At 34.2% G+C, this 16,010-nt stretch overlaps 1 protein-coding gene across 4 annotated transcripts in view; it reads left to right on the forward strand.

The window, feature by feature from the left end:
• LOC148278104 (uncharacterized) overlaps positions 1-16,010 on the forward strand; it is a 33,878-nt gene that overhangs the window by 10,336 nt on the left and 7,532 nt on the right. For 3 of the 4 annotated variants that reach the window (XR_015823284.1, XM_088231884.1, XM_088231885.1), the window contains exons 8-14: positions 2,596-2,765; positions 4,994-5,072; positions 6,106-6,288; positions 8,558-8,661; positions 11,503-11,578; positions 13,388-13,588; positions 14,730-14,896. Coding sequence is in view for 2 of the 4 variants with exons in the window: in XM_088231884.1 (XP_088088010.1) it covers positions 2,596-2,765; positions 4,994-5,072; positions 6,106-6,288; positions 8,558-8,661; positions 11,503-11,578; positions 13,388-13,588; positions 14,730-14,896 (980 nt within the window). In the remaining 2 variants the exon portion in view is untranslated. Of the gene's footprint in view, positions 1-2,595; positions 2,766-4,993; positions 5,073-6,105; positions 6,289-8,557; positions 8,662-11,502; positions 11,579-13,387; positions 13,589-14,661; positions 14,897-16,010 lie in introns of all 4 variants that reach the window. The other variant, XR_015823285.1, reaches the window with a different exon arrangement.

The raw sequence follows: 16,010 nt of genomic DNA on the forward strand, positions 1-16,010 counted from the left end.
TTCCTTGTTTATTTTCAAATAGTAAAAAATGACATTTTTGTTTTGAAAGGTTAGTGTGTGAAATTTCATGTATTGCGATTATACGAGATGTGTTCGGAAAATAAAAGGAATTTTCATTCTTTAAAAAAACAAAAAAGTTATTCGTCTACATTAATGTTGTCGCCTTCGAAATAGTCCCCATTAGATATAATGCACTTGTGCCAGCGCTTCTTTCAATTCTCGAAACACTTCTTAAACTCGATCTTCGGGATAGCCTGTAGCTCTTTCAGCGATGCGCTTTTAATGTCATCTATGCTTGTAAAACGACGGCCCTTAAAGGTTCTGTTTATTTATGGAAATAGAAAAAAGTCACATGGAGCCATGTCTGGCGAATATTGAGGCTGGGGCATCGTTACAGTATTATTTTTGGCCAAAAATTCACGATCTAGCAATGAAGTGTGAGCAGGTGCATTTTGTTCAAAATGGAACAAATTTTGCTGCCACGCGTTTCATACCCAAACCATTTGAAAAAATTTCATGGCATAAGTCAATTGATATGCCAACATCATCAGCGACTTATCTGATTGTGATTCGGCGATCGTTCATAACCATTTCATTCACTTTTCCAAGTTTTCATCGGTTGTTGATGCGCTGGGGCGTCCGGGCCGTTCATCATCTTCAACGTCTTCACGGCCATCTTGGAAACGCTTATACCACTCGTAAACTCTTGTTTCACTCATAGCAGACTCACCATAGGCCTTTGTTAACATTTCACACACTTTGTTACACTTTATTTAATTTTTTACACAAAATTTGATACAAGTTCTTTGATTCGTTTTTTTAACAAACAAAAATCACTGAGCTTATAAAAACACGTCTAACCTTAACGGCTGCCACAGACAAAGTAAACAATGAATACAGCTGAAAATTTCAGCATACTTCAGGGGCATGTATACCAACATCATCATTCCCTTTCCGCACCTAATGGTGCATAGGGCACTGCATTGGTACACAAACATAATAAATAAAAAAATGACAATCGGACTCTCCAGATCCGCAAAATGTAAAAATTCCCGTTATTTTCTGAACACACCTCTGCAACACCATCTGCCTTGCGATAAAATGGTTCAAGAGGTCTCGGGTTCGATTCCCGGCACGGTTTGATGTGAAATATTTGCTTAAAAGGCGTTTTTACACTAGAATATTTCATAATCTCTGGAATAGCACCTGAATCGTAAGGCTGATCATCCGATGTTCGTGTAACAAAAATGATCAAGATACGCTGCGGGCGGTACAGCGATGCACTGCCCTATGCAATAATGGGTGGAGAAAGGGAATAACTATGACTCTTCGTCTTCCGGTGCCTTGTCGGGTCCCCCCGACGTTGCCGATCACTGCAGCGAATGCATCTCTGTCCCGGACTACTCAGAACAGGTCCTCGAATCTCTTTATTGGATGCACTCTTGGCTGGATGTATTTTTAGTTAGTTGAAACGACTGCTCTGACTCTAGCCATATTTCGATCAATGAAAGTGCAGAAAAGACTACAGTAAAACCCCTGTTTTACGTTTTTCAAGGGAGCAGCAAAAAAGTGTTAAATTGAAGAAAACGCCAAAGTGAGGAAATAAAAAAAACTGCAGAAAAATTGTAAAAATGGTCATAATGGGGGATTATTCATATTTATCTATGATTTCATTTTTAGAAAAATGTATTTTTTCAATCCATACGAAATTTTTTTTTTTTTTATTGAATTAAAAAAAAATAATTTTTAAATAGTTTTATGTGGGTATTTAACCTAAAAACTCGAAAATAATTGTTTGAATTTGCAAAAAATGCATACAATGATTTTTTCCCTAAATATTGGGAAATTTGATTTTTACAGTATCACTTTTTTTCCTATGGCACCACAGAATTTCAACTGTCATTTAAATCGCGGCAAAACTGTTTCACTCTTTTATGATAAATGTTTAAAGATTCTTCTTTCCAAATTACTTCAAATAATATTTATAATACCAAATTTTTAAACTTTCTGCATCGTAATTTATTGATGTAAAGACTTTATTCTTCCTAAACATGTGTCAACTGCATGCCACAATTGAGTAAAATGTCAAAATTAGACACTTAAACAAAATGGTCAATTACACTGAACCTACTTCGAATTTAGTTTGAGATAACAATTTACACATTTTTTATTTACCTCGATTTTATCCATCATTTTGGGCAAACGCGACGGCGCGCGGCTCAGCGTCTTTTGACAGATCGAATGAGTTTTAAAAAATTACAACGTAAAACCGGGGTTATGAAAAACGTAAAAAACGTTAATTAGGGGGATATTTTAATGAGAATGTATGGAAAAAAAATGGGACCTTAACATGGAAACGTAAAAACGAGGCTTTACTATACCTAAAATGGGCTAATTAACTCAAAACTCTCCAAAACTGACACTGGCTTCTTGAATTCGTGCACAGAATAAGCCATCAGATTTTGTATTCCGAGTCGGACCAGTCAGTAGTGTTGCTGGTGGAATGCAACTGGGCGTTCGCAGCTTTATACAGAGTCACTGCGACTCCGCTGACAGTCCGAACCCGTCTAAATACTCTAATTGTTATTTTTGCAGTGTGAATTGTGCGGAGAAACATTTTCGAGCAAGAAATCCCTCCAGGATCACAACAGCAAGGAACACAGAAATGAATCGATGTTCTGTAGAGTGTGCGGAACACATTTTTCTACCGAAGAAAGCTACCATCTCCACTTTAACACTTGTTCTTCTCAAACATCCGCAAACATGTAAGGATTTTGTCTATTGGATTACATTTTGATTATTGAGTTTTAGCATAAGTTTTGCCCGTTTTTTCCGAGTGAAGAGAACAAAAGGATGTAACAAAACAAAACTATAACAAATTATCAACAATATTTTGGGTTTGTCAAAATTTTTGTAAACAAGAACTGGATTCAACTCCCTGGGAGCTGTTAATATTAACATATTACAATACAGATGAGTGACATTTTAGAGAAGGTAATATAGAAGTCTAGGCATCTACAGGGCTTATGACTGCGACTGGCTTACGACTGTGGAATCATCTCCAATCCACCATCAAAAATGTTACTACAGTATCACTGTTTAACATTAAAAAAATTCACATTAAAAAAAACATCTTCTTCCTCTTCCTTAATCTCTCCTCCTTTCCTCTTTCCTCTTTTTTCCTTTTTCCCATTGAGTATTATTGTTGATTCAAAGTAATTTATATACAAATACATTTATTTATATTTTCATATATCTTAAGCTTTTTTATCTTTATTTTCTATTGAATATGTTTTAACTTGAATTATAAAAATAAAACTTTTATTTTATCAACAATATTTTGAGTTGGTCAAAATTTTTGTCGACAAGGACTGGAGATGAAAGAATTGAAGGAATATAGATGTTAAAATATGGACAGAACGGTGAATGTTACACAGTGTGTAAAGTGGCCACTTAAACCAGCCATTGACAGGTCATAAGCCCCGTAGATGCCTAGATTTCTATATTACCTTCTCTTAAATGTTCTTCATCTCTGTTGTAATATGTTTTATTATATCGGTTAGTTGGAAGAAATTGCCATTTGGCAATAAGCCCGCCCTAAAATTTACAATTAAAATTATGTACAAAAAGTTAAATAAATAAACATAAAAATATGACCTGTCATTGGCTTGTTTAAGTGGCCACTTTACTCACTGTAACATTCACCATTTTGCCTATATTTGCACATCTATATTCTTCATTCATCTATATTGATAAATCCACCTGGCCCATGAAGAAATATAGAAATGGAAAACAAAAATGTGGCGTTGCCTAGTATGTAGGTGAAATAATTCAATTTATTTATTTATACTTTTACATTGTTTGTATTCTTTTTTTTATACAGAATAATGTTCCCTCACTGGGGTGTCCCGTGCCGAGGGAAACATTTTACAAAATATGAAACATGCCTAATGTTAGCTATTTAACAAAGTTAACAAAATTAACAAAATAATAACAATAAAAAAAACGTAATTAAACCAATTAACCTAATTGTAATTAACATAATAAACAATAAAAAACAAAAATATTCATAAAAAACATAACCAATTTATATAGACTAATTAATAAAATTCATAAACTGTGCATACATTTTACATATTTGGCTTGATCCACTCATCGATCCGTGCGCAACCCACCTCCACTATCCATTTCTTAATAGCAATTTTATATTTTGAGAACTTACTAATTGTCCTTGTGGATAATAGAAGTATATTGTACACTTTAACCGAGTAGTAGGTCAATCCTCTTTGACCGAAGGTTGTATTTATTTTTTTATTATTTTGCAGCATCAGGGTGGAGTATCTAGTAACTATTGTATTTGTAACGGAAGGTAGAGAATAATGTGTACGTGCGTATAGTAACAAAGCTTTTACATAAAGTTGTTTTATAGAATTTACATTGAGATTTTCAAATATACCGACTGAGCTAGTTCTGATTGGGACTCTAAGGATAATTTTGACTAAAGCTTTTTGTCCAATTATTATTTGCTTGATCAGTGTGTCATTTGCACATCCCCATCCAATTATCCCATATTCAAATTAGATGAATCTTACCCGCATAACTAAAGGTTTCAGCTCTTTAACTTCACAAACATCAACAGATGAAACAATTGAATATATTCTGCTCAAATATCGCGAGTTTTGGTAGTTTAAGTCCCTCGATTGAACGCAAACAGAAGGGGTGTCGAATATGCCAACTTTGGTCTACTTGACACTCCATAGAATCTTGTAGAGCGGAAATTTTCTCCGACATCAATTGCGGGAAAATAAAAACTTAAAACCGGGTTTTAAATGTACTCACAGATTCAAAATTCAATGGGTTTTAAAAAAATATATGTAAATCGCAGGAAAACGCAAATTTCGAGGACATAATTCGGGATTTCACTGTATTTCAATTCAAAGTTGTATCACGCCAAAGAAAATATTAATATAATACAGTTTTCATGTTTTTACAGATCTCTTACTCAAGCTGCATCGGACTATAATACGGAGGGTGTTGAGTGGAAATATTTTGATGAAGTCGCACATTCCAAGGTAAAATATTTACAAAATAAAATTTTTACGCTTAGTAGCCACTTTTTAGCCACTTATTTTTTATTTCATTACCGACCTGTTTTTGAGCTACTATGCACTCCTTTATCAAGGTATAATTTACAAATGTACACATTCCCATTTAAAAAACAAATATTCTAAATCTAAATAACAAATCACAACAGGGATGGAGAGTACCTTAAATAAGGGAATATGGAAGTCTAGGCATTTACAGGGCTTATGACCTGTCATTGGCTGGTTTAAGTGGCCACTTTACACACTGAAACATTCACCATTTTGCCCATGTTTGAACATCCATATTTCTTTAATTCTTCCATTTGTTGATTTTAGTGAAGTTAAAGAGCTGAAACCTTTATTGTTGTGAAGAGATTCATCTGACTGAATTATTTCACATACTAAGAAACACCAGAAAATAATTTTTCAATTTTTAAACTTCTTCTTAGACCAGTTGGTTTTATTACAATATTTGAGTTTGTCCAAATGCTCGTAGACAAAATACTGGATTTCACCCCCTCGGTAGTCATTAAGACTAACAAATTACAACAGGCATGGAGAATACCTTAAATAAGGGAATATGGAAGTCTAGGCATTTTACAGGGCTTATGACCTGTCATTGGCTGGTTTAAGTGGCCACTCTACACACTGTGCAACATTCACCATTTTGCCCATGTTTGAACATCCATAATTCTTTAATTCTTCATAATTCTTCATACTTCACCCTGTAAATACCTAGACTTCCATATTCCCTTATTTAAGGTATTCTCCATCCCTGTTGTAATTTGTTAGTCTTAATGACTCCCGAGGGGGTGAAATCCAGTCTTTTGTCTGCGAACATTTGGACAAACTTAAATATTGTAACTAAATCTAAATATTTGAGTGTTTTCTTTCTCCTTCTTCTTGCCTACCCACCTCCCCTCCAAATTTACTGAAAATCTCAGAGGCGAAAAAAAACCATAAGTAATCTGTGAGATGATGCACTCAAAATATTGTTTATTTTTATTTTTTATTTTTACAGGAAAAAGTATACAAGTGCAACGAATGTAAATATAAGACTAGCGTGAGAAGGTATTTAGTATCACATATGCACCAGCACATGTCTACCACGTACCTAACATGCGATACATGTCCGTTTCGCACACGGCACAAGAGGAGCCTTCGTGGACATGTTCAGAAACATCAGCAACCCTTGATTTATAAGGTAAATATGAGGTAATTAACATATTACAACAGAGATGAAGAACATTTTAGAGAAGGTAATTTAGAAGTCTAGGCATCTACAGGGCTTATGACCTGTCATTGGCTGGTTTAAGTTGCCACTTTACACACTGTGTAACATTCACCATTCTGCACATATTTTAACATCTATATTCCCTCAATTCTTTAATCTGTTAATGTTTGTGAAGTTAAAGAGCTGAAACCTCTATTTATGCGGGTGAGATTCATCTAATTGAATTATTTGGCATATGAGGTATTTATTTGGTATTTCATTTTTCATTTTATTTTATTAATTTTTCACGCCCATAAGACTTTTACATACATGGAAGTTATATAAAACATGAGTATATAAACAACACAAAATTTAAAAAATACAATATAAAGCAATAAAAGATATAACAGTGTCTAGAAGTAAAGTTGGTATAAAAAAAAAGAAGATGAGTATATAAATAACATAAATTAAAAAGAAAAACAATATTAAGAAATAAAATATAGGAACATTGTTAAGAAGTATGGTTGGTTTAAAAATAAAAATAAAAATATGAGTGTAAAAACAACATAAATTTTGAAAAATAAAATTATAGAAAAATAACTGTGTTTAGAAGTATAGTTGGTTTAAAAAAAAAAAAAGATGTATTTAGCATCACATATTAGTTAGCAATCCTGTCTTAGCCATTACTTACTGTTAAAGCCATCAACAGGAAAACGACGGTTGCACACCATATACTTAACAGCTGTTTAGGATGGCCAATCAATGATGTGTTTTGATATATTTCCGGTTTCCGGGAAGCTATGTTTAGCGTGTTTCCATCCGTACGGAGTTCTCTTTTTAAAAATGTATACAACTCACCGACGACAACTAGTGACATATCGGGTGGAGCAATGAGGAATTCCAGCCCAACTCGGAATTCAATTTTTAAAATGTTTTCGTGTACACGTGAATATTAAAAAAATTTCGAGTAGGATGAAATATCTAAAAAACGCACGCAAAAATAAATAAAAAATGTTAAAAATAGTTTTCATTTTAAAATCGTAAATAATGACGTCACTCCTTATATCTACGTGTAGTATTTCCAGTTTCCGCTTTAAAGCCCCCGCACCTTGTAAGGAACGTTTTGACCATAGAAAAAAAAAGTATAATTTGTGATTGAAAAGTTTTGACATTTCAACAGCGTTGCTAGATCTACCGTTCGTAAAAACAACCATAAACCATAACATAGAAATGAGCAAATTACGATCAGCTAAATGAAGTAATCAAAGCAATATTCCATTGATTCTTGTTAGGTTAGTAAAAGTAAGAACGCCAACCGTTTCATGACGTCACTACTGAAAAGTGACACACTGATTACAGTCATTTGGCGCGGTATTTGATAAATGTAACTTTAAAAAATCATATCTTTGTAAATAACGCACAAAAAAAAAACATATATATATTTTTGCTTAGTTAAATAGTACACTGATAGAATAAAACTTTAAGATTTTAGAGGCCTCTGTGCCTCGATTATGATGGGAAAATAAAGACGTCATACCTTTACCTTACGGTATTGTTGAAGATAAATTCCCTCTTGCGATTATAAAGATATACAACCGCCCCCCACCTTCAAGTTTTGGGCATATACATCGATATGAAACAAGGGGAAGCGTACGTCACGGTACACATATCTACGCACTAAAATGACATAGCTTCAGTATGACGTCATAGTTGAAGATAAAATTCTCCCGACCGACTACAAAGGTATCTTTGTAAATAACGCACGAAAAAAAATTAAATATTTTTGCTTAGTTAAATAGTACGCTAATAGAAAAAAAAATAAATAGAAAACAGTGGAATTCCTCATTGCAAGATTACAATTGAAGTTATTTATTGAGTAGATGCGCACGAGTTACATCCTTAAAATTTTGTACAGAAGGAATTTACAATAGCGAACACTGGCGAGGAGCTGGTGGACGGGCGACACGAAATGCCAAGATGAAATGCGCATATTCTTTCGCTGCACGATGTTTAATTACTTGTCCGAGCTGACGTTGAGTCGGGTTACGCGTTGCGAGCCAGAATGGCGTTCGGCCCTGCCAACTTTACGGCTTGATGGTGATGACCTCCACAATACGATACATATTTTTATTTTTTGCCTTAGTTTGAAAGTCTATCAACAAATAAAAAAACCACCGAATTTCTTCATTTCCTAAAAATCGTTAATCTCAGTTGAGATATCTACCGACCCTTACTGAAAGTGCGTATTTTTTTATTTCAGTGTGAACTGTGCGAGCACAGATTTGCCACGCGTAAACAGCTAGCAGAGCATATGGCCACGACGCACGGAGAAAGCATAGAAATTGAATATAAAATGAAAAAAGAGTAAGTATATTTATTAAAATTAAATGTTACTTTAAGTGCTTTGTTCATTGTTCTTTTAATTGATTCTTGCATCTGTTTACTACGTTGCGACCATAATATTAATCCATATACAAAGTGTGGAAGTATGAAAGCATTGAATTTCATTAATTTACTCATGTATTATTGTTTTTTTTTTGCACCACAACAGGCCAGGAGGCCCAATTAGAGTGGTGAATTACATCACAGAATACCCAGGCTTGAGAAAAATCACATTGATTTATTTTTGTGTTCTCACCGGGAATCGAACCCGGAACCTACCGCGCGTGAGTCAAGCGCCTTGACCACTACACCACGGAGGCCGCCTTGCCCGTGGCTTTTCCCGACTGTTGGGGAGAAGTGACATTCATTTGGATGCTCACTTTCTTCAACTCATTGGTGGTCGCATACATAATTCCGATATTCTGAATGAATTCGGTCTATTTGTCCCTGATAATTATCTTCGACAAAGGCAACAAAGGTTGTTCTACCTACCATGATGCAGAACCAACCTGCCAATGGCTGTGCCGGTAGGTAAAGCAATCGTGTTATTCAATCGTATCGCTTCGAATGTCGATATATTTCATTTGGTGGCACTGTCAAAATGGATCAAAGAATTTGTATAAAATTTTGTGTAAATCGTGAAATAAAGCCTAACAAAGTGTGTGAAATGTTAACAAAGGCCTATGGTGAGTCTGTTATGAGCAAAACAAGAGTTTACGAGTTGTATAAGCGTTTCCAAGATGGCCGTGAAGACAGTGAAGATGACAAACAGCCGGACGCCCCAGCACATCAAAAACCGATGAAAATGTGGAAAAACTGAGTGAAATAGTTATGAACGATCGCCGAATCACAATCAGAGAAGTCGCTGATGATGTTGGCATATAGATTAGCTCATGCCATGAAATTTTTTCGAATGTTTTGGGTATGAAACACGTGGCAGCATAATTTGTCTAAAAATTGTTGAATTTTAAACAAAATGCACCTGCTCACACTTCATTGCTAGTTTGTGAATTTTTGGCCTAAAACAATACTGTAACGATGCCCCAGCCTCCATATTCGCCAGACATGGCTCCGTGCGACTTCGTTTTACAAGCATAGATAGCTACAGGCTATCCCAAAGATCAAGTTTAAGAAGTGTTTGGAGGATTGGAAGAAGCGCATACACAAGTGCATAATATCTAATGGTGACTATTTTGAAGGCGACAACATTAATGTATACTAATAAATAAATCTTTTTTTCAAAAAATGAAAATTCTTATTATTTTCTGAACACACCTTGTATGTACATTTATTTATTTGATACTTTATATACATGTAAGGGTGGGCATATTGCCTTAAGGCAATTTCTCCCTACGTACCCAACCCGTTCAGTTTGAGAAAATTATAAATACATGGACATATTGAATCTTACAATTTTATACAAAAATTAAAAACAAAGATTAATTAAATAATTAAAAATTTACACTATACTATGAAGAAATCTTCTCTCGCTAAATTGTAATAAAACACTGTTTATTCCATTTTACAACTCAAAATTATCTTCCCCTTTTTCTTCCCTTAATGTAATGTTTCATAATAAATATTGTAATCTTGACATATGTAATACAAGTAACTGCGAAAACATGAAGTCTGAAAGGTGCATAAAATACCTGGGAGTAATCATTGACTGTCAACTTAAATGGACTAATCATCTTGAAGTAATTGTTAATAAACTAAGATATTTAACCTATGTACAATACTAAATAAATACTATTAAAATGGTATATTATGCGGTTGTAAAGTCATCGCTTTCCTATGGAATAATTGGATGGGGGGGAACTTACAACAATCATATTAAACCATTATAAACTATTCAAAAATTTATATTAAAAACAATGCTTCACAAAAATCGCACTTTTCCCTCTTTCCAATTGTTCCAAGAAGCTAAACTTTTAGATCTAAGACAAATATATTGTTTTCAGTGTTTAAAATATATATTTATAAGTAATTCAAATAGATCAAGTCAAAGAAGGAATCGTGTGTTAGAAATACCACATTGTAAAACGAGGCTCGCACAGAGACATGGATATTTTATAGGCCCAAAAATTTTTAATTCTTTTTTTACTGATAATATTTCATTGATTCCAAACTTTCAAAATTTTCCTTCTTTTAAAAAACATGCACTATCCTGGATTCAAACTAAAGATACGAACTCTTTTTTTCTATGATTTATTTTGTTGCCCTTTAATAATAAGGAATATTTTTGTGTTTTTATAAATATTTTTTATTTCCTTTTTTAATTACCATAAAAAAATACCATATTATCTTTACAGAATATTTAATTTTTTTCTTTCTTATGTTTTACAAAAATATTATAACTGTCCATTATTTATTATAGGAGCAAAAATTCATTAACATTTTCTTGTATACCCACGAACAGGCCATGCTTTTGTGGGATTTTTTTGTTTACTATTTTTCTATTAATATGTATTTCATTGATATGTAATTATGCTTTTTTTTTTAATACTCTGTTTTATTATTATGTTTATTGTAAAAAAACAAAAAAAATAAAAAAAGAGAGGAGAGGGGATGGGAAAGAAAGAAGAAGGATAAAGGAACAATTTAAATATTTAGATAGTGACATTTTAATCTTGACTTCAATGTAAATAAAGAAGGTTCATTTTACGTGTTTTTTTTTTCTTTCCTATTTTTAAACCTGATCTATATATTTTGTAGTGTATTGAGAATGAATTGGATACTCTGCCATGTTCTCGATGTAATTAAAAAATAAATAAATAAGTTGGACTGTATTAACTCATTGTAATCTTTTTTCACTAATTACAGACTAAATGCCACGGCAGGGGCAGAAGACGACGCCCAGCTGACAAACGATGTGATGAAGATGTACAAATACTGCAAGGTATTTATTTATTCAAATTGTCTTATTTAGCCTAACTAACGCCATAGAGGCAAAGATGGTTTGCCATAAGACTCGAGTGAATAAAATCTTTTGTGACTTTTGTGAAGTAAAATAGCTGAAACCTGTACCATGTGGGTAAGATTCATCCGGCTGAACCAATTCACCTACTCGGCAACGCCTTAAAACAATATTCCAATTTTTATACTTATTTTTTTATCTGTTAGTTAATTCAACAACATTTTGAGTATTTCCAAATGTTTTAGTGACCAAGTGTTATCTTTATAGGCCACGCTCCTTTGTTGTTCATTTCTCCATGGTAGGAACGGTGTTAATGTAACTGTTAGTCTCGCAGAATATATTGTATTGGATCAAATATAAAATGATGACTTGCTTCATCGGTCGTCCCCATGAACCCCACAGACCTAAGGCAAGGCGGAGTGAAAAACCATAATTATTAGTTCTATAGTTTTAGGTATGAAAAATACATGTTAGTTTAATGTTATAATTTGATGTGTTATAGCTTTTTTTCATACATAACACTGTGGATGAATCCTGTGTCTCAGAAATTGTTCAAATTTTAATGTTACACCTGGAGTATTCCTCTGTTATCTGGTCTCCATATTATGATGTTCACATCAAGAATATTGGAATCAGTTCAACATTGATTTTTGAGAAAGATGGGCCGGAGGTTGGGCTTATCCAGAGACCAATATACGTATAATGAGTTAGAAACTAGCTTAAATATATCTTCTCTTCGAGATCATCGAAATAAATCCGACCTTCTAGTCCTGTTTAAAATTCTCAACTCACTCTTTGATGCGCCTGAACCACTGAGCTCAATAAAATTAAATATCCCAACTAGAAACCTCAGACAAAACTTACTCTTTCATACCGATAACTATAGAACTAACTATGGTTTTCATTCCCCTGTGCCCAGAATATACCAGTCTTGATTTCTTTGATAGCAAGCTGTCTTCTTTCAAACGATCACTGAATCAAATTCAATTGTAAACACCTCTCTCCTGCTTCCACTCCCACAAAGTCTACTGTATACCATTGAGTCTTTCTACTTTTTTAATAATAATTTTCTATGTATAAAAATGTCCTTAAAAGTGCTCATTGGACGTATATATAAATAAATAAATAAATGAGTTATTAATTTAAAAAATACTAGGTACACTTCCATTTATTTATTTTGACCAATTAGCGCTTTCACCCTCTAATGGGCATCTTCAGACTGGTGAATATTATGCAGTGTAAGGATAATTTATATAAAACTAAATATTATCTTAAGTGTAGGTACATTTAAAAATAAGTTCAAAAAGATACAATATGCAATATTTCAATGGAACAGAGTGAGACAAATTATTGAAATATGTGTTGGCGGTGTACTTTAAGAGAATATTCTATTATATGAAAAATATTTATTGTTTCATTAGTGGAAGTGTACCAAGTATTTTTTTAATTAATAACTTATATGTAAATATAAGTTATTACATCATTACAATGGAATTCCATCAAGAATTGTCAATAAATAATTTAAATGAAATAAATAAATGTTGAAAAACCCACATTCATATTAAAAAATGGTATGACAGATCGCTGGCCTGTTCCATCGTTGTACATTTGTATGGTTGCTTTTTCAGCTCTATATCGAGCACAGCCTTGTGCGAAGTTATTGGCTTATTTCAACTTTTCCGAAACAAATCTCGCCCATTTTTGAAGTTATTGACACTACGCATTGAGACCAATGAAACTGTTATTGTCAATTCTTGTTTATTATTCGCATATAGGAAAAAGAAATTGTAGTTGCAGGACGCTCCCCGCAAGTACGAGTGCGACAGCTGCGGCTACAGCACGCGCATCAAGCGCTACCTCGTGTCGCACATGGAGCGGCACGGCTCCCGGGACAAGGTGCACCGGTGCACGCTCTGCACGTTCCGCACCCACCACCGGCGGAGCCTCAAGTCGCACGTGCGCAACCACAGCCAGCGCTCCGCCGACCAGGAGGTAACCGTCGATACTTTTTTATTTTATTTATTGAAGATATCAACAGTAATAAAATAAAATAAATAAATGGGATGAAATTATAAGGAACATAAGGAAAGAATCTGATTGAGATCCACAAAAAACAAATGCTGTTTGTAAACATTCAAAAACTTACTTTTTTTATACACAAAAAAACAACATCTTTCCATTTTTTTGTAAATGCATTCTCCTTGAATGCAACCCTGGTAGATCGACGAACACAACATTTATACTCCTTACTTCTTTTTACATATTAGATTGAAGATTTTAATATCTACGAACATGCACAGCGCAAAGATCTATATTTCCCTGAAAACTGCACGTAAATCGGTTAAGCCGTTTAGGAGGAGTTTAGTGACATCACACGTACAGAGGAATTATATATAAAGATTTCTTTTTTTATTATAAATATAAATGTTGCCGACGTAACGCGGCCTATATCAACTTGGCGGCCCTTCCTGGGGCCTTTTAATATAATGTAGCATAGGAGCTTCAGTATGTGTAAGCGAGGTACTACCTCCCCAATAAAGACCGGTATTTGTCGCTTTCGGGGGTCGTCATCCCCATACTGTAAAATAAATAAATAAATTAAGAATCAGATATATATTAAGATTTAATTATAGATACTACCAAGTATAAGACAAAAATTTGTGTTTTAAAACGCGCATTTTAAATGTTAATTTGTTACAATCAAACGGATCAATAAGGGGAATGTTCAAATTATACTCATTAACTAAACGTATAAGTGGAGAGTTCTGGGCATAGTTCGTACGAACTGCTTGTACATGAAATAGAGAGCTCGACGTGTGACGGGTGCGGTAGCCAGGGACATTTAATGATAACTCCGACATAAGAGCCGGGCTATCGAGGCGTCCACTAAGTATGTCACGAAGGACCCCTATGTCCAATAGCAGACGGCGATCTTCTAAACTAAGCGAGTGGTGCTTTTTGCAGGAAGACATATAATTGAGATCGGTATACCTGCATCTCCAGTTAAGATATCTAAGAAATGTCCATTGAATTTTCTCGACCATTCTTCTTTCATCGTCCCGCAGTCAGCCAGCACATGCGAGTCTGCAAAGTCGTTGTATAAATATTGTCGGTACGCTCTCGCCTTCCACAGTGCACGGTGTGCCACGCCAAGTTCCCGAGTCGCAACGAGGTGCGTCGCCACATGTCAGCCACGCACGCCGATGAGATGCCCTACTGTTGCGAGTTCTGCGGCGCGCGCTACTTCAGCGGAGGCGGCTACTACCCGCACATGCGAGTCTGCAAAGAACGTAAAAACAGGTATTTTCAAATTCTGTATATTTTCATTTTTTCTCATATCCCACGTCTGATCAAAAGCAGAATTTTCGAGAGAGTTGGAGTTATGTCAATTTATTAGCATCGTGGGGACCTACCAGACTGTAGCTCCCCACGCGACTTTCGTATCTCCTATCTTTCTTGCCTCCACATATTTGTTAGACCTACACATTGTTTTGTCGTACTATAAAACGCTTGAATTTTGATTTTGTACCTGTCATGTAAAAGCCCTCAGGGCGTATATAATAAACAAGTAAAAGCCAGATTTTTTTATTCATTCTGTATGAGGGGGTTAAAAGCAAATACCACACCAACAAAATCAGTAGCGAAAAGACTATTATACGACGTACTCCAAGAGTGAACGAACTTATGTTTGACACATTTTGAGGAACTGTGAACTGTGGGAGCACAGCTTAATGTTTTGGCAAATCAGCACCACGCAAAGGAACTGATCAAAGGGTACTCATATAGTTTTGTTTCTGATCTAATAAAACTGCCAAAGCGAGGGTTATCACTAGAGCCCTTACAGCAGTGGCGAACGGTGATTTTATTTACAGGTAAGCTATAAAAAAATATCATATATTTGTACCGACATAGAAGGTACATAATTTAATGTTAGTAATATATATTATAAACTGATATTTTTCTGTGGTTCTGTGTGATACAACAACTCTCATCCATGAAATTAACTCAAACGACGAAACTTCGTGATATATATATTTTTTTTTTTATTTTATTCAGAAAACATACAGTCATACATAATAAGTATTAAAAACAACAATTTTTTAACATAAAAAGACCAATTAAGTTTTCATAAATTATGCTTAAGATACAAACATTAAATGTGACAAAAAAAATAAATAAATAAGAATTTCAAGTGAGAAAAAAATAATTGTTAACATTTGCGTTTTCCATAGAGGTAATAAATTAAAATAAATAAAAATACCGAATGTACACTCCGAGCCATCCACGCACGCACATATAAAACATACACAAACATACATTACATGCGGCACATATACATAGCATAAACCACTCAAGATGCACATTCAGCAACTATCCCAAATATCGACCCCATGAAGAAATTTTCTGTACAAAT

This window comes from Micrasema longulum, unplaced genomic scaffold (assembly GCF_059751315.1).
Source record: "Micrasema longulum isolate JH-2025_06_02 unplaced genomic scaffold, ASM5975131v1 h1tg000928l, whole genome shotgun sequence".
In the NCBI taxonomy this organism is placed as follows: domain Eukaryota; kingdom Metazoa; phylum Arthropoda; class Insecta; order Trichoptera; family Brachycentridae; genus Micrasema; species Micrasema longulum.